General features: G+C 55.4%; 9 protein-coding genes across 9 annotated transcripts; 4 read left to right on the forward strand and 5 right to left on the reverse strand.

Annotated features, from left to right (window-relative positions):
• Positions 1-1887: 1887 nt before the first annotated feature.
• Positions 1888-3696, reverse strand: PHYSODRAFT_342942 (hypothetical protein; the record flags this gene model as incomplete). Its single annotated transcript, XM_009541415.1, has 1 exon — positions 1888-3696. One exon carries the CDS (start codon positions 3694-3696, stop codon positions 1888-1890), a length of 1809 nt encoding a protein of 602 aa, XP_009539710.1.
• A 211-nt stretch (positions 3697-3907) lies between these two features.
• PHYSODRAFT_535576 (hypothetical protein) lies at positions 3908-4057 on the forward strand (the record flags this gene model as incomplete). Its single annotated transcript, XM_009541416.1, has 1 exon — positions 3908-4057. One exon carries the CDS (start codon positions 3908-3910, stop codon positions 4055-4057), a length of 150 nt encoding a protein of 49 aa, XP_009539711.1.
• Positions 4058-6147: 2090 nt separating this feature from the next.
• Positions 6148-6603, reverse strand: PHYSODRAFT_454468 (hypothetical protein; the record flags this gene model as incomplete). Its single annotated transcript, XM_009541417.1, has 1 exon — positions 6148-6603. A coding segment is annotated over one exon (456 nt), but the record flags the coding sequence as incomplete, so codon positions are not given.
• A 3499-nt stretch (positions 6604-10102) lies between these two features.
• PHYSODRAFT_342944 (hypothetical protein) lies at positions 10103-12127 on the reverse strand (the record flags this gene model as incomplete). The annotated part of the gene is made up of 1 exon (XM_009541418.1): positions 10103-12127. One exon carries the CDS (start codon positions 12125-12127, stop codon positions 10103-10105), a length of 2025 nt encoding a protein of 674 aa, XP_009539713.1.
• A 630-nt stretch (positions 12128-12757) lies between these two features.
• PHYSODRAFT_260912 (hypothetical protein) lies at positions 12758-13062 on the reverse strand (the record flags this gene model as incomplete). The annotated part of the gene is given in 3 exon segments (XM_009541419.1): positions 12758-12761; positions 12776-12935; positions 12981-13062. Coding segments are annotated over 3 exon segments (246 nt in total), but the record flags the coding sequence as incomplete, so codon positions are not given.
• Positions 13063-13151: 89 nt separating this feature from the next.
• Positions 13152-13495, reverse strand: PHYSODRAFT_290508 (hypothetical protein). The gene has a single exon (XM_009541420.1). It carries the CDS (start codon positions 13381-13383, stop codon positions 13156-13158), a length of 228 nt encoding a protein of 75 aa, XP_009539715.1. The 5' UTR covers positions 13384-13495; the 3' UTR covers positions 13152-13155.
• A 2022-nt stretch (positions 13496-15517) lies between these two features.
• Positions 15518-17346, forward strand: PHYSODRAFT_320278 (hypothetical protein; the record flags this gene model as incomplete). The annotated part of the gene is made up of 3 exons (XM_009541421.1): positions 15518-15634; positions 15694-16848; positions 16900-17346. 3 exons carry the CDS (start codon positions 15518-15520, stop codon positions 17344-17346), a joined length of 1719 nt encoding a protein of 572 aa, XP_009539716.1.
• A 1399-nt stretch (positions 17347-18745) lies between these two features.
• Positions 18746-19087, forward strand: PHYSODRAFT_450097 (hypothetical protein; the record flags this gene model as incomplete). The annotated part of the gene is made up of 1 exon (XM_009541422.1): positions 18746-19087. A coding segment is annotated over one exon (342 nt), but the record flags the coding sequence as incomplete, so codon positions are not given.
• A 444-nt stretch (positions 19088-19531) lies between these two features.
• On the forward strand, positions 19532-21070 carry PHYSODRAFT_463647 (hypothetical protein; the record flags this gene model as incomplete). The annotated part of the gene is made up of 1 exon (XM_009541423.1): positions 19532-21070. A coding segment is annotated over one exon (1539 nt), but the record flags the coding sequence as incomplete, so codon positions are not given.
• Between the last annotated feature and the right edge of the window lie 3930 nt (positions 21071-25000).

Here is a 25000-nt window from a genome sequence, read left to right on the forward strand (position 1 = left end):
GCGCAGGCGTCCGGGTATCGGGCGCGGCAGATCTCTTGAAGGTCCTGAAACTGGAGGAGGAGGTGCCGGATGGAGCGTCCGGGAACAAACCCCTTCTGATCTTCGTGTATGATTGCAGGTAGAACCTCCCCAAGTCGTTGAGCCAGAATCTTTGGCGCCAGCTTCGCGTCGTGGTTCAGGAGCGTAAGGGGCCGATAGTTCTCCGGTAAGGACCTGTCACCAGCCTTGTACAGCAGCGACAGATGAGCGCGCCGTTGAAACTTGGTCATCTGGCCCTTGGCTAACTGGAAGCCGTGTATGACCACGTAGATGCTCGCCCACAAGTCGGGAGCCACCTGGTAGTATTCAATCGGCAGTCCGTCCGGTCCCGGGGCTTTCTCGTTCTTCGACTTCGTGATGGCCAGGTAGAAATCGTGCGCCGTCAGCGGCGCGTCCAGCATTGCTTGTTGGGCAGACGTAAGTTTGGCCACCGTGTCCTTAAGCAGCTTGGCGAGCCGTAATGGTTGGTACGTAGCTGATCGAGAAGACTTGAGATCCGGAGAGGTCGACTGGAAGAGCTTCCCCCAATAGCGGCGATGACCTTCCGCGATCTTGGCCGGGTCTTCCGTCACGGTCCCGTCGTCTTGTTGCAGCTCGGTAATAGGCGATCGAAGATAGTCCTTCTGCGGTGCCCGGAAAAAGTACTTCGTGGCGCGTTCGCTCTGGTGTAAGTCCGCTGCGAATTTCTTGAACTCATTGCGTTCCTTGATTGAAGCTCGGTACGCTTTGAGATCTTCTTTTGCTTGGTCTAACGCTGTCTTGTTTCCCTCCGTAGGCGCGACGTTGAAGAGGTCAGTAGCGTCGTTTGCCGCTTCCACCTTCGCAGCCATTGCTCTCGCGTCAGCATTCCGAAGCTCGAACCATTTCCGTCGCAGGTAGATACAGTCGACACGCTTGTGCTCATCCAGAAGGCAGCCAGGGTTCGCACCCGGGAAGATCTTGATGCGGTCGGCGAGAGCTTCTGCCGATGCAATCAGATGTTTCTGGACGTCGGAGTTGCGAAGAAGCCAAGTCGGGCAACGCCAGGGGGCGCGTTTCATCTGAGGTAAGAACTTGGCCTGAAGCCTGAATTCCACCGGGATGTGATCTTCATGATGCCACTTGCGGTCCCGTACGTGATGAACGGTTGCCAGATGGTCCTGTAGCAGGTCCACCGTGAGGAAGCAGTAGTCGATCCGATTTGTTCGCGTCGGCCCGGTGAAGTCACGGACGTCCGGGTTCACGTAGCGCCAGGCATCCATCAGCCCTAGCGCGTCCATCCAATCACAAAGTTCCGCCCGGCCGGGGCGATGCTGGTTAAGGGACGGTGAAGCTTGGTCCAGGTTGTCATTGAGCGTGACATTAAAGTCGCCCAGTACGATGTGCGTCACGCCGCTGTCGCCATCTCCGTCGTCAACAGAGCCGCCGTCGTCGTCGAAGTCAACAGGTAACGCACGAAAGAATTCGCCACGTGCTCGGGGATCATCAGGTGCGTACACCACATGTATGTAGACCCGCTTGTCACCGAGGGTGGTTTTGAGTAGTAAATAACGGTTGCAGAGCTGAGGTTTGGATACGCGAGCCGTGAGGTCCTCTACATCCCCGAAAGGGGACGCGGAGGACATCACAAGGCCCACACCACGTATTTCGTTGAACACGCCGGACGTAGTGTGGGACCAGAAGCTGCGCGCCCCAGAGTCAGCCGTGCGGATGTGATGGTCGTTGGTCTGCATGGAGTCTTCTTGGTTGAACTTCGTCTCTTGGAACGCCACCAACTGATGCGTCGAGAGAAGTCGCTCGTACATGCTGAGATTGGTTGCATTCATCCCATTCATGTTAAGCGAGACTCCGTTAAAAGCCCAGACTTCCTTAGAGGCGAGGGTGGACCAAACGAGAAGGTCCGGCCTCAGCCGCCGAAGGAATGTCAACCGACTTTAGATGCTGCAACGCCGCCACCACCATCGTCGGAGTGCGTCGGTCGTCCATGAACAGTGTACAGACATCACTGCGCGCGACGTACATCAGGGTAAGGTCACTCCAGAGCAGGAATGGTGCATGCCGGAGCCGTTTTGGAGCGGAACGGTCTGGGAGCACTGCTTGAACCTTGATGGGGTCGATGTAGATACCGGGCGCGAAGACCATCAGGAACAAGTCGCATAGGGCGCTGTGAAACGCCGCATCCTGTTGAGGTTGCCCCGGGAACATACGCTCGAAGAAAGCGGCGGCATCAACAGAGTCGATAGAATCGTAGCGACCACGGAGGCGATCGAGGTACGCACCGGACTCATCTTCCTGGGTCGGCTCTGCACAGATGGTGCGGTAGACCGCGTGCGCCTTGACCAGCTGGTGTTGGCGGTCGGCCGGGAGGCAGAAGATCCGGCGGAAGTACGCGGGTTGCGCTTGGATAGCGGCGAGCACATCTTCGTGCGTCTGGTACGTAAGCACGTCGCGTTCAAGAAATTCGTCGATCGCTAGTTGAAGTTCCTCCACAGATACCCGTTCCACCTTCAGATCCATCTGGCGGACACTCTTGAGGGTGCGAGTGAATTCCTCATCCGGAAGGAGGGCAGAGTCGGCGGTAAAACCAGAAACAGGCGTCGTCATCCCGGCATCTTCAACAAGTTCGGCTTCCAAGTCTGCATCTGGCGGAAGCGACTCGTCAAAGCCTTCATCGGCCAGGACTCGGTACGTGTTGGGCGTAACGGGGATCGAATAGACCAGCGCATGGGGGTCCGAGGAGTCTTCAGAGAGCTCACACGGCATGGCGCCGGGTGGCTCGATGAACTTCCCACCTCCACGGTTCACGATACCGTATTGCGAATGTTGAACCAGCTTCCACTCGGGGTCCGACCGGGCGTTGACCGATCCTAGGATCACTCGGTGGATTTGCGACTCCGCGGCCTGAGAGCGGGGGCGGCCGGATGACGTACGAGACGGGACATCCGAAGAATCCAGCGCTGATGAGACAGCTGAAGAATCCAGTGACGACGAAGCGACAGTCGGGTAGGTCTGCGACAACGACGCACCGGAGGGATCCAGTGGTGGCGAGACACGCGAGGAATCAAGCGGTGGCGCAGCCGCCTCGTCAGAACCGCGCATACTGGCATCAGACACTGCCGAAGCCTTGCGAGGTGATTGGCGAAGCGATGGGGGTTTCACACGGTTGAGGCGGAAGAGCCGGTGCTGTACAAAGCAGGGTTTCTCCCCATCCGTGAAGTAGATCTCCCGGAGCGGTTCACCGTTGGGCTCAAAGAGCGCGTCCGGGCATTGGACAGCGTTGAAATACACCGTGCGTGCGCGGGAAATCAGCTGGCCAACGCCAAGAGACGGCGTAATCAGGATAGGACGAGCACCCCGGGCGACGAACCAGTCGTAGATCGCGAGGTCCGTAGTATCAGCCGGTAGACGCCTCAAGTCCACGTAGTACAGCTTGTCGTAGCTGGAGTAGCGTCGGATCGCAACAGATTGGCCACAGATCGTCAGCTCGACCCCTCCAAGGCGTTGAAGTACTTGGTCGGAGGTGCAGACGAAGGAGATGCCGTTGCGCGGGGAGGTGTTGAAATCCCGAAGATGGGGCTTGGCATCCCGCCACACCTGCGGTTGGCTATCCGAGTCCAGCGACGCGAGCACCTCACGTAGGGTGTGCTCGGCAGCGACGCGGCCAGCTGGGATCCACATCTGCGTGCATTGCGTCTGCTCGACAGGGGTGGGAAGGGGCGCAAGCGCTGCAAATCGGCGGTCGACGTCGGTAGAGGACGCATCACGTGATGGCCGGAGACGGTGTTGACACAATGTGATTTCTGCCCAGTGCTCTGAATGTCAAAGTGAAGAGATTCAACCAAGCGCGGGTAAACGGCGGGAGTAACTATGACTCTCTTAAGGTAGCCAAATGCCTCGTCATCTAACTAGTGACGCGCATGAATGGATTAATGAGATTCCCACTGTCCCTATCTACTGTCTAGCGAACCCACAGCCAAGGGAACGGGCTTGGAATAATCAGCGGGGAAAGAAGACCCTGTTGAGCTTGACTCTAGTCTGACGTTGTGAAATGACTTGGGAGGTGTAGAATAAGTGGGAGGCTCTGCCGTCCGTGAAATACCACTACTCTCAATGTTGTTTTACTTATACCATGATGTAGCATCTGGGTGGCCTCGCGGTCGCTCAGTTCTAGTTGTAATCTCGGGCTTTTGTCTGGGTGAGCTACGTGGAAGACATCGTCAGGTGGGGAGTTTGGCTGGGAATGTTGATTACATTGACTTAATTCCAAACCTAAAGTAGCAAATATGTAGAACGCGGGGAGAATTCTCCGCAAGAGGCTAGCGTATATAGAGGAGACCTCCTCTCTAAAAAACAGCTTCCGGCCTGCGATGCATGGTCCAGTGCGCTCTGGATGTCTGGGGGTACAAACCCCGGCTGGAAACCTGGTGGAGATGGGTCCAGGACTTCGGTCTTGGGCACTGATCCGTTGATCGTGATTGCGAGCTTGCGTAGTATATTCCAATTCCTGTCCCGGCGAGAGGGGGATGGGGGCTGGATGTAGACTTCAACCTTACGGGGGGCGCAGCGTGTTGTAGCAGTCGTTGAAGAACGTAGTCTTGACTTCGGTCCGGACGTTGTGTTCTTGAGAGATTCTTCGAGTTGCGGCCTGAGTTCCGCCCTGGGATGAGAGGGGGACACAGAATACCAACCTGGAGATGTCATGATGTCGAAGAACTTGGAAACGAGTATCAGCGTCGGGGCTTCGGCCTGGGCGTGCGAATTTAATGAGACGACGAAGCGCAGTCTGATTCCTGCCCGGGTGAGCGGGGGGAGGCAGATGTCCACACAACAAAGGTGGCTGCAGCTTCAGAGTCGCTGACGCAGTACGGTCGGACCGGGGGAGTGGTCGGCTGGAAACGTCTGTGCCTGGAACTAAGACAGTTCGTCGCACCGGGAGAGCTCCGCCATGGGTTATCGGTATTCGGTGAGCAGCCGAAAAAACGCACGTATGGCGGCGTAAAGCATCTTGGTGTACTCGAGACGTCGACGAGAACAACGTGAGATGATCAACGGCCGATTCCGGAAGTTTGCGGCGGAATGGCTGGGTTCTTGTCTGTCTGGCTTCGGCTTGGATGAACTTGGGCTTGGCTGTTCTGCTGCGGGCGATAAAGGAGTTGACTGGCGAGCTGATCACCAGTGGGATTGCGAAGCAGTCACGAAGTGTGACAAGTCATCATCTGGATGGGTCTGACCGACCTTGACACAAAGTCTTCCAGACGACTTGGGGCATGGAGTGAGCCCTCAAACGGCGCGGCAGGGAGTCGGGACCGACCTTGATAGGTCATGATGAAAATCGTCCAGACACCTTGGAGCCGCCGGGCGAGTAGAAGAAACGCTTCGCGATTCGGACCAGGTTCTCGTCGGGCAAAACGGACGAGTCTCAATCTGCAAGGGGGTTGGCATCGAGGATCTGTTGAGCCTAGGAAACTCAGCGGTGGCTTTGGTGTTGCAATTCGTGCGTGGATCGAGAGGAGTCGTCACTTACGCAGGTAGTCCTCGCGTGGGGTCCCTAAGGCCGCATGCTTGAGATGAATCGTGGGTGGAGCTTGCACATTGTGCAGTACGGTCGAACCTGCTCGTTGTAGCGGGGGGAGGCTGGCGGATTCGACTTGATCGGATCTAGGTTGGGGTGTGTCCGGGGAGACTCTCAAAGTGTGGCCGTCCTGAAAGGGAGACGGTCAGCCGCGGTTCCATTCCGCGTGAAAGCACCTTGAGTCGTCGAACTTGTCGCTTCCAATCGACTTGCGGGGGATAGCTTGGGCCGTGGAACGCCTAGGTGATGAAGCCGCATTTTACCAGACCCAGGTAGTTTGAGCCTCCCTTGGGGACGTTGACGCGTTCTCGGGGCACCCCGAGCAATCCGGGTGTCCCTTACCGGTCCGACGAGTGACCACCTTGACGTGGTGGGCCGGCTTTGCACTAAGCGTCACTCACTTGCACTGACGATGGCACGACGCCGTCAGTTGCACTCGCTGAAGTCGTGCCCGTAGAAGTAGACGTAGTAATTCGCTCCAAACCATATCCATCCGTAATAAAATCCGTTGCTCGCACCCATTTCTCCTTTCCTTTTCCAGTTGCCATTGATCGAAACTTGTGTAGATGTAGGCGGATGTAGGCCAGCGCGTGATGCTTGACAAAGGGTGCCGAAGTCGTGACAGACGGGTTGTACAGCCGCTTGTTGCGATGAAGCCAAAGTGCCCGTAGAACACAGCATCGAACAAAATTGAAGATAGCCTGAAGTGCATAGTCTCCATAAACTCGAACCGTAGAGAGTTGAAGTCGAATAGAACTCGGGAAGAGAACCAGACGCCAATCGATTGCTCCGTCAATGAGTTCTCGAAACGGCCGCAGGTAAAAGTCCCATTGATAGCGGGCCACGACACAGTCCCAAAAGAGATGCAAAGCATTCTCTGTGGTAGGGCAGTCGTGGACGCAAGTCGTAGACGTAGTAACTTGCGTGCGCCATGCGAACTTGTAGCGAAAGCCAAGAGCATTGTGCTGAAGCCGAAACTTGAGGTCCGCGCAGACTGGCAAGACATGGCGATCCCACAAGATCTCCCTGTTCCATGTGTCTTCCGCGGGCGTAAAGTCACTGAGGCCGAGTTGTTCCAACGCGAGCGTGGGGATCTTCGGGTCCGTACGCGCCTTCAATAGTAGTCGTACGAAGTGTTTGTTCTTCATTTCTATCACCGGTGTCCCGTCGAGATGCCAATCGTGAAAAGCCGCTTCCACGTGGTCCGCACGAGTTGGCCCGATGAGCGGGCCATCCAGAGGCGTAACCAAATTGAAGCGAGCCATCGTATCGTTGATCAGTCGGGTCTTCGAGTGCGGTCGGGCGAATAGATCTTCCGATAGTAGACCATGTAGCAGTTCCGCCGTAGCATAGTCACCATGGTAGTAGACGTAATCACGTAGGCGATTGAAGCCGAGAGCCTTGAGCGCACTGTTGGTCGTCGAGCTCACCTCGCTGAGAGGGGTCCTCGCCTTCCCAAACGAAAAGAAGATGTTGAACCAGAGCGGCATCGTCTGCACGTTGCGTTTCCACTCCGTTGTCCCATGGGAGATGGTAAGGTCCGACCACAACCGTAGCGTAACTCGCCAGTACTTGGTCAACGGCGCCCATTGCAAGCCGCGTAGGTTAGCGTAGAGAATGTCGAACCCGGAGCCGAGAGAGCGGAGCGCTACTGTGAATAAGTCCAGCGCCGGTGCGAACCAGCGCGGAGCATTCCCAGCCGCGTTTGTAGCTGCAATGGCGTCTCGGAGACACTTGAGATGCATCGCTTGGGTGAAGACCTTGATCGGTTTGAGACCGAGGCCGCCCTTGTTCACACTTGTGTAGATCCAATCCTGCTCGAACTTGCCCGCCGCAGCCTTATCGAGATCGGTATCCTGGCCGTGGACGAAATTGCGGACAATGATGTTCATCTTCGTAACCACCGCCGGGGTGACCGGGGTCACGGCGGCTGTGTACCAGAGTAGAGGTAGGATAATACTTTGAAGTAGAACCACTTTGCCGCGAAGCGTCCTCGCCCGATACTTCCAAATGGCACACCGAGCCCGAACCTTAGCAATCACCGCGTCGAGCCGTTGGTCATCGGTAACCGACGCGCCCTGTAGAATACCCAGTAGTTTCACCGTGTCTGTGACGCCCAACACCTTGAGGGCAGTCGACTGCCGAAGGTGAGCCAGCTTAGCCTTTGATACATGACGTGTGAAGGGCATAATGCATGTCTTCTTCACGTTGAGTCGGAGACCGGCGGCGTCTGCATACTCTTGGACAAGGCCGATAAACGTGGTCGCGTCGTTGACGTCCCGCAGTAGCCCAGTGCAATCGTCGGCAAAAGCCATCAGCAAGTGAGGCAGCGATACGTGTTCAACAGCTAACCCGCGACTGGAAAGCCGCGCCCGCAGAAAGTTCAAGAGCGGCTCCACGAACACCACGAATAAACCTGGGGAGAGTGGGTCGCCCTGCCGAACGCCGGCCCCCAGAAGGAACGGGTCGCCAGGCGAGTTGTTCAGCAACAGACTGACTGAAGTCTGATGGTAGAAAGTCTTCACCCACGCTCGAAACGTGGCGCCGATTCCGAAGTGTTGAAGGACCATGTCCAGAGCTGGCCACAGGACACTGTCGAAGGCTTTAGCGAAGTCCAGTAGAACAGCGCAGGCGTCCGGGTATCGGGCGCGGCAGATCTCTTGAAGGTCCTGAAACTGGAGGAGGAGGTGCCGGATGGAGCGTCCGGGAACAAACCCCTTCTGATCTTCGTGTATGATTGCAGGTAGAACCTCCCCAAGTCGTTGAGCCAGAATCTTTGGCGCCAGCTTCGCGTCGTGGTTCAGGAGCGTAAGGGGCCGATAGTTCTCCGGTAAGGACCTGTCACCAGCCTTGTACAGCAGCGACAGATGAGCGCGCCGTTGAAACTTGGTCATCTGGCCCTTGGCTAACTGGAAGCCGTGTATGACCACGTAGATGCTCGCCCACAAGTCGGGAGCCACCTGGTAGTATTCAATCGGCAGTCCGTCCGGTCCCGGGGCTTTCTCGTTCTTCGACTTCGTGATGGCCAGGTAGAAATCGTGCGCCGTCAGCGGCGCGTCCAGCATTGCTTGTTGGGCAGACGTAAGTTTGGCCACCGTGTCCTTAAGCAGCTTGGCGAGCCGTAATGGTTGGTACGTAGCTGATCGAGAAGACTTGAGATCCGGAGAGGTCGACTGGAAGAGCTTCCCCCAATAGCGGCGATGACCTTCCGCGATCTTGGCCGGGTCTTCCGTCACGGTCCCGTCGTCTTGTTGCAGCTCGGTAATAGGCGATCGAAGATAGTCCTTCTGCGGTGCCCGGAAAAAGTACTTCGTGGCGCGTTCGCTCTGGTGTAAGTCCGCTGCGAATTTCTTGAACTCATTGCGTTCCTTGATTGAAGCTCGGTACGCTTTGAGATCTTCTTTTGCTTGGTCTAACGCTGTCTTGTTTTCCTCCGTAGGCGCGACGTTGAAGAGGTCAGTAGCGTCGTTTGCCGCTTCCACCTTCGCAGCCATTGCTCTCGCGTCAGCATTCCGAAGCTCTAACCATTTCCGTCGCAGGTAGATACAGTCGACACGCTTGTGCTCATCCAGAAGGCAGCCAGGGTTCGCACCCGGGAAGATCTTGATGCGGTCGGCGAGAGCTTCTGCCGATGCAATCAGATGTTTCTGGACGTCGGAGTTGCGAAGAAGCCAAGTCGGGCAACGCCAGGGGGCGCGTTTCATCTGAGGTAAGAACTTGGCCTGAAGCCTGAATTCCACCGGGATGTGATCTTCATGATGCCACTTGCGGTCCCGTACGTGATGAACGGTTGCCAGATGGTCCTGTAGCAGGTCCACCGTGAGGAAGCAGTAGTCGATCCGATTTGTTCGCGTCGGCCCGGTGAAGTCACGGACGTCCGGGTTCACGTAGCGCCAGGCATCCATCAGCCCTAGCGCGTCCATCCAATCACAAAGTTCCGCCCGGCCGGGGCGATGCTGGTTAAGGGACGGTGAAGCTTGGTCCAGGTTGTCATTGAGCGTGACATTAAAGTCGCCCAGTACGATGTGCGTCACGCCGCTGTCGCCATCTCCGTCGTCAACAGAGCCGCCGTCGTCGTCGAAGTCAACAGGTAACGCACGAAAGAATTCGCCACGTGCTCGGGGATCATCAGGTGCGTACACCACATGTATGTAGACCCGCTTGTCACCGAGGGTGGTTTTGAGTAGTAAATAACGGTTGCAGAGCTGAGGTTTGGATACGCGAGCCGTGAGGTCCTCTACATCCCCGAAAGGGGACGCGGAGGACATCACAAGGCCCACACCACGTATTTCGTTGAACACGCCGGACGTAGTGTGGGACCAGAAGCTGCGCGCCCCAGAGTCAGCCGTGCGGATGTGATGGTCGTTGGTCTGCATGGAGTCTTCTTGGTTGAACTTCGTCTCTTGGAACGCCACCAACTGATGCGTCGAGAGAAGTCGCTCGTACATGCTGAGATTGGTTGCATTCATCCCATTCATGTTAAGCGAGACTCCGTTAAAAGCCCAGACTTCCTTAGAGGCGAGGGTGGACCAAACGAGAAGGTCCGGCCTCAGCCGCCGAAGGAATGTCAACCGACTTTAGATGCTGCAACGCCGCCGCCACCATCGTCGGAGTGCGTCGGTCGTCCATGAACAGTGTACAGACATCACTGCGCGCGACGTACATCAGGGTAAGGTCACTCCAGAGCAGGAATGGTGCATGCCGGAGCCGTTTTGGAGCGGAACGGTCTGGGAGCACTGCTTGAACCTTGATGGGGTCGATGTAGATACCGGGCGCAAAGACCATCAGGAACAAGTCGCATAGGGCGCTGTGAAACGCCGCATCCTGGTGCGGTTGCCCCGGGAACATTCGCTCGAAGAAAGCGGCGGCATCAACAGAGTCGACAGAATCGTAGCGACCACGGAGGCGATCCAGGTACGCACCGGACTCATCTTCCTGGGTCGGCTCTGCACAGATGGTGCGGTAGACCGCGTGCGCCTTGACCAGCTGGTGTTGGTGGTCGGCCGGGAGGCAGAAGATCCGGCGGAAGTACGCGGGTTGCGCTTGGATAGCGGCGAGCACATCTTCGTGCGTCTGGTACGTAAGCACGTCGCGTTCAAGAAATTCGTCGATCGCTAGTTGAAGTTCCTCCGCAGATACCCGTTCCACCTTCAGATCCATCTGGCGGACACTCTTGAGGGTGCGAGTGAATTCCTCATCCGGAAGGAGGGCAGAGTCGGCGGTAAAACCAGAAACAGGCGTCGTCATCCCGTCATCTTCAACAAGTTCGGCTTCCAAGTCTGCATCTGGCGGAAGCGACTCGTCAAAGCCTTCATCGGCCAGGACTCGGTACGTGTTGGGCGTAACGGGGATCGAATAGACCAGCGCATGGGGGTCCGAGGAGTCTTCAGAGAGCTCACACGGCATGGCGCCGGGTGGCTCGATGAACTTCCCACCGCCACGATTCACGATACCGTATTGCGAATGTTGAACCAGCTTCCACTCGGGGTCCGACCGGGCGTTGACCGATCCTAGGATCACTCGGTGGATTTGCGACTCCGCGGCCTGAGAGCGGGGGCGGCCGGATGACGTACGAGACGGGACATCCGAAGAATCCAGCGCTGATGAGACAGCTGAAGAATCCAGTGACGACGAAGAGACAGTCGGGTAGGTCTGCGACGACGACGCACCGGAGGGATCCAGTGGTGGCGAGACACGCGAGGAATCAAGCGGTGGCGCAGCCGCCTCGTCAGAACCGCGCATACTGGCATCAGACACTGCCGAAGCCTTGCGAGGTGATTGGCGAAGCGATGGGGGTTTCACACGGTTGAGGCGGAAGAGCCGGTGCTGTACAAAGCAGGGTTTCTCCCCATCCGTGAAGTAGATCTCCCGGAGCGGTTCACCGTTGGGCTCAAAGAGCGCGTCCGGGCATTGGACAGCGTTGAAATACACCGTGCGTGCGCGGGAAATCAGCTGGCCAACGCCAAGAGACGGCGTAATCAGGATAGGACGAGCACCCCGGGCGACGAACCAGTCGTAGATCGCGAGGTCCGTAGTATCAGCCGGTAGACGCCTCAAGTCCACGTAGTACAGCTTGTCGTAGCTGGAGTAGCGTCGGATCGCAACAGATTGGCCACAGATCGTCAGCTCGACCCCTCCAAGGCGTTGAAGTACTTGGTCGGAGGTGCAGACGAAGGAGATGCCGTTGCGCGGGGAGGTGTTGAAATCCCGAAGATGGGGCTTGGCATCCCGCCACACCTGCGGTTGGCTATCCGAGTCCAGCGACGCGAGCACCTCACGTAGGGTGTGCTCGGCAGCGACGCGGCCAGCTGGGATCCACATCTGCGTGCATTGCGTCTGCTCGACAGGGGTGGGAAGGGGCGCAAGCGCTGCAAATCGGCGGTCGACGTCGGTAGAGGACGCATCACAGAGCCGGTTCAGACTGGCTCGAAACAAGGAGTCGTCAGGCATCAAGCGCGGGGGTGGCGGCTTGCGCCGGTCACCGGGGCGCGATGGGGCCGGTCGCGGGGGCGTGCGGTCGTGGGGCGGAGCGGGCATGGTGCTCCGCGCGGACGAAGTGAACGGGTCGCTTGGCTGCGGCCTTGCGGGTGGTGGAGGCTCAACTACCTGGTATGCCCAATCTACTCCACGTAGATGAAGGCTTTGCAGCGGGCTACGTCTAGAACGTCTTAGCGTTCCGTTTGGCAACCCACACTACACTGTATTTGAGGCAACCCCAGTCAAGACCTTGCGGCAAAGACTTAGCGCACGAGCTCTTGTCGTCCAGCAGGGATGAGCCCACAGAAAACTGTAGGCGCCTAACTGTCTGGGCAACGCAAGCAGCGGTAGCAAGGCGTGAGCAGCAGCAACAACCGAACACGGGTACGGCGGCGACGGCGACGGAGACTGGAGGTAGATGACAGTACTCCGCGAAGAGGACTGGCAGCGACGACGGCAGTGGAGGGCGTGACAGCGGTGACAGCACTCTGCGAAGAGGAACTGACAGCAGCGGTGACGGCGAGTAGCGAGGCAGCGGCGACAGCACTCCGTGAAGAGGGACTGGCGGCAGCGGCGACGGGGAGCTTGGGCAACGGACGACAGCACTCCGTGAAGAGGTCTGACGGCGGCGGCGGCGGCGGTGTCTGCGCGAACGAAGACGGGGCGAGGTCGAGATCGATGTGAGCTCGACAGGGTAAAATCCGGAATGGGGAGTTTGGCTGGGGCGGCACATCTGTTAAATGATAACACAGGTGTCCTAAGGTGAGCTCAATGAGAACAGAAATCTCATGTAGAACAAAAGGGTAAAAGCTCACTTGATTTTGATTTTCAGTATGAATACAAACCGTGAAAGCGTGGCCTATCGATCCTTTAGTTCTTTAGAATTTTAAGCTAGAGGTGTCAGAAAAGTTACCACAGGGATAACTGGCTTGTGGCAGCCAAGCGTCCATAGCGACGTTGCTTTTTGATTCTTCGATGTCGGCTCTTCCTATCATTGCGAAGTAGAACTCGCCAATTGTTGGATTGTTCACCCACTAATAGGGAACGTGAGCTGGGTTTAGACCGTCGTGAGACAGGTTAGTTTTACCCTACTGATGAGTTCGTTGTCTAAACAGTAATCCAACCCAGTACGAGAGGAACCGTTGGTTCAGATAATTGGTAACTGCGGTTAGCTGAAAAGCTAGTGCCGCCAAGCTACCATCTGTAGGATTATGGCTGAACGCCTCTAAGTCAGAATCCATGCTGGAATAGACGATAATCACCTTTCCCGATGTGCCGCGAATAGCGATAGGTGTCTTCTGGGCACCCAACATCATACAATTGCAACGCACTCCGCTGCCTGTCAAGTGCTGGCGGTGGAGAGTAGGCTGACTTGTAATTTCAAATATTGGGAAAGATAAATCCTTTGTAGACGACTTAACTACAGAACGGGGTGTTGTAAGCATGAGAGTAGTCTTGTACTACGATCTGCTGAGATTTAGCCCTTGTTCTATTGATTTGTTCAGAAATGAACATTTCTCCCCCCCCTCCAACCGCAAAAACATATAAACCAAACAGCCGACCGTACAGGCTGACAAAACTAAAGTGATTTACTTTCGCTAATGGGGCGGCGAAAGGAGCCAAGTCGGTAGTAGATCGGCATGGCGGGCTGCCTAACTCTGTTAACCTCTTTTCCTCACCAAGTTCTTTGGTCGACCAAAGTCTTAGGCGGGAAGTACTTTGCGCGAAAACCGCAAAGTGCCAGCGGCGTCGGGGGGTCTTCGGCTAAGTCCGGGGGGCCTTTGGCGTGCTGAGAGTGTAGCAGAAACGGGTCATAAGTAGCTAGCGTAGGCGTAGAAGACGTAGAAATAGACTAGGATAAAGTATGGTAAATGAAGCAAAAGACTTTGCGAAAAATCGCTAAGTGTTGGCGCTGTTTTAATTGTATGGGGTTTTGCGTGGTTTTGTATGGGACTAACATTAGGCAGGAAGCGCGAGGAAGCGCCGCGAATATGGAGAAGGTGACGGCGAGGTGACGGCGAGGAAGCGCTGGATATGGAGGTGAAGATGGAGGAAGGTGATGAGCGTGGATGGAGGAAGGTGATGGGGGTGAAGATGGAGGTGATGGCGGAAGGTGGCGCTGGATATGGCGATGAACATGCATCACTACGGTGTACATGCGCGAATATGGCGATTCATGTCGCATACGCCGTCACCACGCGTGTGTGGAAGGTATATGGACACCTTGGTGTGCGTGCATTAGCGTGTGTGTGCGTGTGCGTGAATATGGAGCGCGGGGCTATCTGCACGGCAAGGTGTTGGGTGTGTATGTGTGTACCCATGATGTGGCATAGTGCATGTAGTATTGTAGGTCACAGGGTACCCTAAACTGTCCAAAATGGCGGTGAATGCTGGCCACACGTTTGGTCTGTGTGTGCCACACACCTCCCTCAATCCCCCCTCGTGTGGCGCACATTGGGTGGTGTAGCGTACCTCTGTTCGAAATGGGTACACAAAATGTAGCCATCCACGCACCCAGCCAGCCCCGACTTTGGGGGGTTGCCAGGGACGTTTAGCCCGTCTGTGTCCACCTGTGTCCACCTGGGGGTGTCCACATATACCCCTTAAGTGTGTGTGAGTGTCGGGTATGAATAGCGGTGCCACACATGAGTTGGTGTAGACGGCCATCTTAGGCTGAAAGCACCGTATCCCGTCTGCTCTGCGAAGTTAAGCATTCCGCAATTTGCCAGCTACCCCCCAAGTGGACCGAGACGAACCCAAGTTCGCTCCCCCACTTTTTCCAGCTAGCCGCCCCCGCTCCGCCTCCGACCCCGGACTGCCGAGCCCCCCCCTGCCCGAAGCCCCCGATCGCTCGAAACCACGCAGACAGTTAGGCGCCTACGGTTTTTACTGTGGGCTCATCCCTGCTGCGTGACTAGAGTCTGTGCGCTAAGTCCTTACTCCTCGGAGTTTGACTGGGTTTGCCTCAACTACTTGTGTAGTGCGATTTGGAACTCGCGAGGGTACCATCGAAAGTGCCTCCAGAACGCTAGGCCGGTCTAGGAGGTGGTCGCCGAAAAGCCTTGTCCTTCTTAGTAAAGCGGGTCTGGCGCGCGCTCGTAGGCTGCACTTACACTTGGCTCGGGTATTGAGGTACCTTTCGGCCGGTGTTTGCTTAGGTGTCTTCGGGACACTAGAGACGTAGCATCCGCTTCCCCGTTCCCCTCCAGAGCTTCGAGCTTCCCCGCCGCACGACCGCCGGTACCCCCCATCCCGACTGCGTTCCCGACCCCACTGGCTTTCGTCCCGCTCCAACTGGCTCCTCCTCGCGACTGGATTTTTCCCCATCCCATGGGAGCCATGACCGGACCCCGCCGGGATGCCAAATGGCGCCAATCCTGGCAGAACGCCGCTCCACGAGCAGAATTTTCCCGGCCCACCGATGCCATGTTTGCAAAAGCAGAAGCTGCCATGATGGACCCGGATCGCGACGAACGCGACAAACGGTGCGCCGCCCTCGCGGGCGTGCCCCAGCAAGTCTCGGCCGATTTGTGCTTTTCCATGTGGATTCCAGCACGCGACCTGACCGTCTCTTTCTCGGATACCGAGATTATGACCTCGCTCGGCTCGACGCCATGTGGTCGAAGAGCCTGGAGCACCTGCGCGACTTCAAGGCGATTCCCCGGGCGGGGATCAGCTTTGTCTGTACGGACCGCGAGGTCTGTACTAAACTGGGCGGTGAGGCTGTGACCATTTGTGGGTGCAAATTCACTGTCCAGGCGTACTCGAAGTACTCCCACTGGTACTACGTGGACCTGCAGCGCCTCCCCGACGACGTCTCCGACGGGACGATCTACGACTGGTTCGCTGGCCAAGGCACTCCTCCGGTGTTTATCACGCCGGCCCACATCGTGGGTGGACTCCGGTCCAGGAGCCGCCGGGTGTATTTCGCCCAAAAAACCGCCCCGGCTTCAGTGATGATCGACAAACGCACCCCGCTCCGCCAGATCCAGTTCCTGGGTCAAGGCTACTCGGTGGTGCACCACCGCCGCCGAGAGTACAACCGTGTGATTCCGCCCTTTATTAAGGAGCTGCGCGCCAAGCATCGGAAGCCCGCTGAGCCTCAGCCGGACCCCCCGAGCCCCGACGCCGACGACACCGCAAGTACGCCTCCGGCTTTTGATGACCAGAGCGACACGAGTGAAAATGCCGCCATGGCTGACGCGTCTGACTCGGATTTTGAGCCACATAGTGGGGATGAGTCTGAGTCGGATTCCAGCCAGAGCGGTTCGATGGATGGGATTGAGGTGGCCATTGAGGTCCGCCGCAAGGCCATCTGGCCCTCCGGGAACCCCCCCCCCAAGTTCCCGGTTGCCCCCACCAAGTCCTCTGACTTCGCCCCCGATCGAGTACTGCGGGCTAAGCGCCTCATCTTTGGGGAGGCAGCTAACCCCGCGAAGGAATGGCGCAGTCTTCCTCCCTCCCAAAAGGATTATCCAGTGGTCTCTACTGTCAACTCGTATGAGTGGCTGGCCACTGGGGAGGGTGGTAGCATCCCCCCGGACCAGGATATTATTCTCTGGGACCGGTCTCAGACCCCCGCCTCCTCTGTGGGGTCATATGTAGCGAAGGACCTTACTGCAGAAACCGCCCACAACTCCGTAGTGTACCAAGGCTCGGTAGAGGAACTTTCCCTCAAAAACCTCTGTTTGGTTATCAAGGAAGTTTTGGGCTCCTTTGAATCGAACCCGGACCCCGACACGGCAATCTCGTCTGTCCAAGCGCAACCCAGTCTGCACCGAGTTCTGCTCGACTCAAAAGCTCCTGGGAACTTTCTCGCTCTACGGGCCAAGGCATTTGGACACGCGGTCCTGCGTGAACTTGCAACCCGCCCGTTCGAGCCGGAAGGTGACACCACGGTCTATGGCCGGCTGTCGAGCCAGCTTCCAGACCTGGTAACAACTGACCTCCAAGAAGCGCTGGGCCTCTTCTACCCGGACGAAGCCCAGTTTTGGCTCAAGGTCAAGTTGGCTGAGTTCGATCTGGCACTGCAGATTATTGCACCCAGCATCTACCTCGACCCGTTTAAAATGGGTGCGTTTTTGGGTAAGGCAGCATCGGCACTGCCCCACCCTCTGTGGCTCCTGTGGGATGATTCAACCCTGGCCTCTATCATCATGTCGCCTTTACTGGACCGCATCTTGACTGGGCCTCTCCCCGCCGACCTTCGCGAAACCATTGAGTACCTACGCAACCAGGCCACCTCGGTGCCACCTTCCTCTGTTCCCACTCACCTCTAATGTGCAGTGGGCCCTTCGGGGGTACTCTCTCAACGCGAATGGTTTTAATAACGTCTCTCAACGCACCCTGAATTTTTTTTCGAACAATTTCCACATTGTGGGGGTCCAAGAAACCAAGTTCACGGGTCTAAAAAGCTTCAAACGAGCTAAACATCTCTGGAAGAAAGCTTCGCAGCTTAATTCCAGCTTCTGGTCACAAGATAACATGACCGCTTATACGGGGCAGGCTGGAGTGGGTTTATTACTCACACCGGCCTGTCCCGTTCAAGGCCTTCAGGACGTCACGCACCGATTTACAAGCTCGACGAATATTTTGTCTCGCTATTTATTGGTGCGTGGTACGGTGGACTCGGTTACTACCTACATTCATGTGGTATATGCCCCAGTCCAACCCAGCCAACGGGCACAATTTTTCACCGACCTCCCTCATACTTTTGAGGATGACTCGAATCATATTGTCTTGGGCGACTTCAACACTGTACTGTCAAGTCAGCTAGATCAAGCCAGACAAGAGGATCGGAACCGCGTTCAAGGGCGGAACGAACTATTGAGGTGGATGAACGACTTGCATCTGGTCGATGCTTGGCGGCTTCAACACCCCGATTTACAAGAATTTACCAGTCCGAACAGCAGCGCTCGGATTGATCTTCTCTTGGTGAGCTCCCGGCTATTCCACTCGGTATTCCAAGACGTTCATCACGACTTCAAGCAGCTAAGCGGCATAGGGGACCACGTTGGGCTTCGATTTCGGCTGGGCTCGACCTGCTTCAAGCCGTCTGGCCGTGCTCCCTGGAAATGCCCCGCCTGGGTTATTAAACTACCTGAGGCGCAAGAATTTCTGAAGCAATCGCTGCATGAACTCGCTGAGTCATTCCGGGCGCCTAGTTGGGACGACTACAACCCTGGTTGTCTCCTGGATGAACACAAGCGGAGGGACTCCATTTTTCTACGAGAGCTTTTCACCGACAAAAAGAACGCGCGCCAACGTGAGATTGAGAACCTCCATTTGAAGGTGAATGAGCTTCAGCACCACCAAGCTCACCACTCGGAGGACGATTTCTCTGAGCCACTGGCAACTGCGAGGAATGAGCTCAAGGCGAAATTGGATGAACAAGCCCATTTTGCGTCGCAGCAGAAGTTTGACTCGGACCTGCTCGACTCTGAACGTTGCTCTAAGTATTTTTTTCGGCCACCCCAAGTGCTCCACAAGACGCCCATACCTGTGGATTCGGCTGAAGAATTAGAGTCAACCTGCTCTGAATTCAATTCGTACTGGTCTGGCATTTATTGCTCACCGTCGAAGGAGTATAACCACCGGAAGCCCAACTGGGATCGGTTTAAACTCTCGCGGATTCTGCAGTTTACCAAGACTCGGCTCTCAGATGCCGAACGGGCTTACTTGGACAGCCCTTTTACTGCGAACGAATTTCACTGGGCTATCAGTACCACGGCCTCTGGTAAAACACCGGGTCCAGACGGCTTACCCCTCGAGTATTACAGGGTTGACTTGCCACTGTGGAGCCGTATAATGGAGGTGGTCTATGCGGCGCAATTCCAACGAGGACGAATGACCAAGTTCCAGCGGCGAGCCCAAGTGTCGCTGCTATACAAGAAAGGCGACCGCAAGCTCCCCAGTAATTATCGACCCATTTCACTGTTGAATGTGGACGCTAAGCTGGGGCCCAAAATTCTGGCGCACCGTCTCGCGCTTATACTGGACCGGCTTCTACACTCGGACCAGTATGGCTTTGTATCGGGCCGCGATATTCGCCACGCCCACCTCCGCTTCCAAGCACTGGCGCAGTTGTATTCTGCTGAGGACTCGCCCGCTGGTGCGGTTTTACTCGATTTCGCTAAAGCCTTTGACAGTGTCGCCTGGGACGCACTGGAATTGGTCCTTATGCATTTTGGGTTTGGGAACGCCTTTCGCCGCTGGGTACGAGTGTTGTTTCCACGCACGCTGGTCTCCCTAATGTTCAATGGTCGGCCTCTTGACCCGTTCGAACTCGGCGCTGGTGTCCGCCAGGGTGACCCGCTTTCGCCGGCGCTTTTTGTGTTGTTCATCGAGCCTTTACTCAACTTTCTCCGAACCAAGCTGGGGGATAAAGGGCTACGGAGCGGCGACGCACGACATGCGGTCATTAGCTTTGCGGATGATTGCACCGGACTGCTTCACGATCTACGTCATACCGAGGTGTTCCTGGGTTTGGTCGCAGAATTCTGTGCAGCGTCGGGTATGCGGCTTAATACGGACAAGACAGTGGTTCTACCATTTCGCCCGTGGACTGAGACGACTGAAGCACTTCGGCAGTCGCTGGTTGATCTCGGTATTATTGTGGTTGGCAACGAGGGCCAGACAAAATTCCTGGGTATATACTACGGCCCCAACCTCTCGGACGCGGACCGCCTCCAGCATTTGTTGACCGAGATGCAGACACGGTGCTCGCTTTGGGTTAATCGGGCGCGCACGTTGCGAGGGCAAGCAGTCATTTTGCAGCAGATTATTCTCCCGGTTCTGTGGTACTCGGCCAGTGTCTGCCATGTCCCCCCAACTGGATTTCAAGACCGGTTACACTCCCTTATTGCAAGGTTTGTGTGCCGGGACAAGTCTTCCAACGCGCTGCCCCAGGCTTGGTGGTTTTTACCCCCCGGTCAAGGCGGGCTCGGCATCACCCCGGTGGCCGATATGATTCGAAGCCTGCAGCTGCATATGCTCTGCAAAGTCATTATCGCCACCCGGCAAACCCTGGGTCGGGATGTCCCGTCTTGGGTTGAGCCAATTATTCGACTGTTCGACCAAGCGGTTCAACCTTGGGGGCGCGACTTCGATATTCTGTACGCCCCCGTCAATACCAGTCCGGACTACGTGGTGGCTCGGCGTCTGACCCGGTGGACTGGCCTGGGGGCCTACTGGCACTTTGTGCTGTTCTGCTGGAATACCCAATTTCGACCCAAGACCGCGCGTCTCCAGCTCAAGGCGGATAAGCGGACAACCCCGCTGATGGATAATGTGGACATCACCTACGGACCCAAGGGCAGGACGCTGGTTGGAACCTCTGCCCCGCTTGGCATGTTACCCATTTTGGCGAACCACAGCCTTTATCGTCCGGTCGACTTTATGCTGGCGTGCGAGACTCCAGTGACTGCGGCGAGCCTGTCTGAGCTTTTACGCCAGATCGTTCAAGGCCGGATCTCCAGTGTTCGCTCCTGTACGAATTTCCTCGACAAGGTGGGCCGGTTCTTCGTGGAGGCGCCTATCGGACCCCAAGTGGCCCAGTACTACTGCGCCTTCCATACTTGGGTTTTCGACGCGTACGATCTGGAGGAACTCACCGTGGCTCGGATTCGTAAGGGCTTACTCAAGTGTGAGGTTCCAGCTTTACCGCTTGATCGCCTTGGAGTAGAAGGGAGCCCGCCAGACGCTATGTGGAGTCGCGATCTCAAGTTGGGCAAGCATCTACTGCCTGTCTACGCGGATCTACTCTACCGGCTGCAGCATAATGCTCTCTTTCTGGGATACCGCTTTCAGCATCGCACTGACTCACAGACCCAGTGCCATCACGGGTGCGGCGCGCTGGAGACGGCCCCGCATTTATTTTGGTTCTGCTCTGCGGCTATTGAAGTTTGGGACCCCTGGCTGCCGGCCTTCCAAGTCTTTTTCGACTCCAAGCTGGAATGGGAAAACATCTTGCTCTTTAAGGTGGAACCCAAGCCTGAAGCCAAGCAGCTGTACGGCTACAGTCTTTTTGTACTGCTACATATCGTCCGCGCGGTGATTTTTCGGTGCCTCTGGATGCATCGCAACGACCTGCGCTTCCACGAAATGCAGCCCAATGTGATTGACGTTCAAGCCCAAGTTTCGGCAGTGATTAAACTCCACGTGCAACGGTTCTACCAAGTCCTCCTGCAAAAAAGCTTGAGCCATTCCGGGCTTAAGTGTCGGCAGCTGCGGGCTCTTCTCAGGTTGCTCCCGTTTCCGTCGAAGCTCATCCCGGACGGCCATACTGAAACCAGCATTAACGACGTTGACGGCGACGAAAATTCGGCATAACCAGTGGCGAAGGGGCGGTGCCTCGCGGGCTAATATTGATACGTCCCGACGGTCAAGGATCCTGCAGTGCCAGCCTCACTGCCCAGCCTGCCCACAAACTTTCCCCGGCGCTGACGGTCCAGCGCTTCGCTCCCCCCAACTTTCCCCTGCGCCGACGGCCAAACGCTTCGCCCCCCGCTACCCCGGGCGGCTGAACCAACGTGAATTGACCTCCAGCCTAGTACTAGGCTGGAGGTCTACAGACTACTACCCGGCCTTTCGGCCGGGTGTGTCTTGTGTTTACTGCTACACTCAAGGACGCTCTTACTCAGAGTTTATTACTCTGCGGTTGGATTACTCAAGTTCGTCGAAGCTGGATTACCATCACGCCCGTTTGAAGCCACGGCTTACACCGATCCACGTCACATCTTACGCAGCTCACAGATGGGACCCCCCTCGACTTAGCGATCGCCGAGGAGTACCGCCACCCACTACTACCCGTTGTCAGACTGGATTCCCCGAAGGAAACCTTAATGGCTCCACCATACTTTGTACGGTGTTTCGCATACCGCCGTTGCCCAACTAGGTGATGTAACGACTTCTTCACTACAGTGCCGAAGCATTTACCGCAAGCATCCAGTTTACAGACCAAGAGCCGCTCAAGTCCCCTCGACTTCTCATGCATCACCAATCTCTCCACCCAGAGTGACCTGCTTGTCGTGGGCGGGGATCGAACCCACGACCTCTGGGATGGAACAATGGCCCACCGACCACTGCACCATTCGGGACTGGAATTTTCAAGATCGGAGAAGTCCCGTTTGGGGTTGCACAGTGTTTTCGCTATACTTGTATTTGTATGGGCCGGGCCCCGGATCTGGTTTATCCATTTGTATGGACTGGGTCCTTGAGACTGGATTAACCCACTCTTCACTCCTCTTTAGTTTAGCCATAGCCATTTAAACTAGCTAGGCACATTGCAGAATTAAAGTGTAATGAAATTTGATTCTCTGCGAAGTTAAGCAGCCTCAAGCTCGGGTAGTACTCGGGTGGGTGACCACCGGGGAAGTCCGGGTGCTGTCTACCTTTTTGCTGGTATTTGCCTCACACACACACACTTTTGCTTGTTGCGTTTGACGAGTTATAACTTTTGCCCCAGGGCGAATTGGAGAGTGTTACTTTGTGTGGGGGTACATCAGACGGTGTACTACACATATATGTGGGGTGGTCCACTCCAACTCCAACAGGGTACCATATATGTGGCACACCCACTATTTTAGAAGTTCGTTTATACTGGCTTCCAGTATGGAGTCTCACCTGACCCCGGCATCGGAAGGGGGGTTCTGAAGGGTGCTCTTTCAGATGCCGGACCGGTAGCACGAGAACGGGCAGTCCTACCCTATCATACGGCATGGGGTTATGCACAAACAGGGTTTGCTATGTAAAAGGGGCAACATGAAGTGACTCGTCTCTATCTCCGGGTGGGATATAAGTTTTCGAGGGTGCCCTTTCATGTCCCGACCTCGGATCAAGAGACGGGGCAGTGGAACCCTCTCAAACTGAATATGCTTTTTTCAGGTGGTATTCTGGGCACGCTCTAGACAGGACACATGTGAGTGCCCATCTGGCTAACCCGGTGGGATATAGGTTTTCGATGGTGCTCTTTCACGTCCAGGGGTCGGGTAAGGCCAGATGTTATGGGAACACTGCGAAACTTTATAATTTAAAGGGAATTTTATGTTATCCAGAACCACTTTAGCCTCGTCTTTGTCGAGCTCGGTATAGGGGTATTTCGACCCGCTCTTTCACGTGGTTAGGTCATATTTTATGTACAACCCGTACTTTTTATGTTACCGAGTATTTTTTATGTGACATATGTTTCAGATGCGCGCGAACGTGAGAAAGCCGAATCTGAAAACAGATGTTGAAAATTTTAAAAATTCGAAAAGTTATTCAAAATTTTCGAAAAACGCTAAAATTTCGCACACGTTTTTGCCCATATCTCAAAAACGGTGCATTTTCAGCCGGAGCCACTATGCTCATTGGATTCCCCGCGCGATTTTACGTCTAGGGGGCTAGGGTCACAAGGCTGAATCGAAAGTCGGTACTTTCGGATTTTGACATGTGAGCTATCCCAGAACCTCGAGTGATCTTGCTACTTGACATCGGTCGTCACCCCGGCCCAAAAAGTGGTACCCGCAACACCGATTAGTCACTTCCCGTGCACGTAGCCCCGCGAAAATTGGTGAGCATATACTTCTAACTATAAATTTTCGAAAACTTGAGGGTAGAAATGTGAGCCTCCAAAATTGAATAAAAAAATTGAGTATAAAGTTTTGAAAATCCCAAAAATTAGAAATTCTAAATTTGAAAGTCTAAATTTAGAGTTAGGTCTCATGTCTTTGTACATTTAGGGGTTTTTCTTTGCGCTCTTTCCGATGGGCTAGGTGGCAAATCCTAGTTCCTAAAAATGAAGTCAGTATTCTAAATTTACTACTAAGCGAAATATCACAGTAGGTATTGACATTTTTCAACATATCTTTGTACGGGCAGGTGCCTTTTTTCACGCGCTATCCGGTAGTATAAATTCCAGGTTCGAAATTTGACATTAAATTTTTCCGAAATTTTACAATAAGACTATGTCCCTTTTATGTCCCACCCAGGTGTCTAGTTTTTGTTCCCACGTGTGGCCAGTCTCGTACCACACCTGGTGGTACCGGTCCGGCCTTCTAAATCGAAGTGGTTGCCGAGCTAGGGGCCCGGGAGTACAGGGGGAACGTTCTATGTACCCTCCCTGCGTCCGTGCTCTACCCCAGGTCGATTGCCCTTTCTTGGCCAAACAAAATGCCGTATCACACTCTGACTGAGCCCAAGTCTGTGCCGAGCTATGGCGGTCCAAAGTTGGAAGTACCGTTTTTGTTTGCTCAAATCATCCCATCTCGATCCTGAATCATTTCCCCCATCTTTCCTCTTTCTAACGGTATGCCGACCAGGTCATAACTCGGTGCCGTTGCTGAGATATCGGGGGAAGTAGTCGTCAATGGCCCGGTTATGGGCACCATATGGCTCCAAAGCTGCCCGTTCTCGCATCCCACTGCGTATCTAATGTGCGCACCTAGCCTAAGTCCGTCTGTGGCTGATGTGGACCACCGCTGATTGGTGTGGCGCACCGCTGTTTGATGTCGCTCACACCACTGATTGATGTGGTCAAAATCTTTCTAAGACATCAAAACCGTTACTTGTGACAGACCACGTAACGGTCAAACCCATCACTCAAATTTAGTCAGTTTCTCTCCCGCACGTGTAACCGTCGCTTGGTCAAAACCCATCAGTCTACTATTTTTTTCGAACCTTAGCCAACTGCAAGATTACACTGTGGAATGGCGGTTTCAGGGGTTTCGTGAAGTGCTAAAAATAGATAGAAATGACGGTTAGAAACGGCTGAGAGGGGTTTCTAAGCAGATCTGTATGTTCTAGATTGCTTCCAAATCTAGGTGTAGGGTAGCTGTAGATTAGAAATAGATCTCTGGAGCTGGAGGAGGGCTCGGGGAGAAGTTGACGATTTACATGTTATTTTATGCCGCTCGAGGTGGTGATTTAGTCTAATGAGGCGAGGTCTAGGGGACG

This window comes from Phytophthora sojae (genome assembly GCF_000149755.1).
Source record: "Phytophthora sojae unplaced genomic scaffold PHYSOscaffold_23, whole genome shotgun sequence".
NCBI classification, from domain to species: domain Eukaryota; phylum Oomycota; class Peronosporomycetes; order Peronosporales; family Peronosporaceae; genus Phytophthora; species Phytophthora sojae.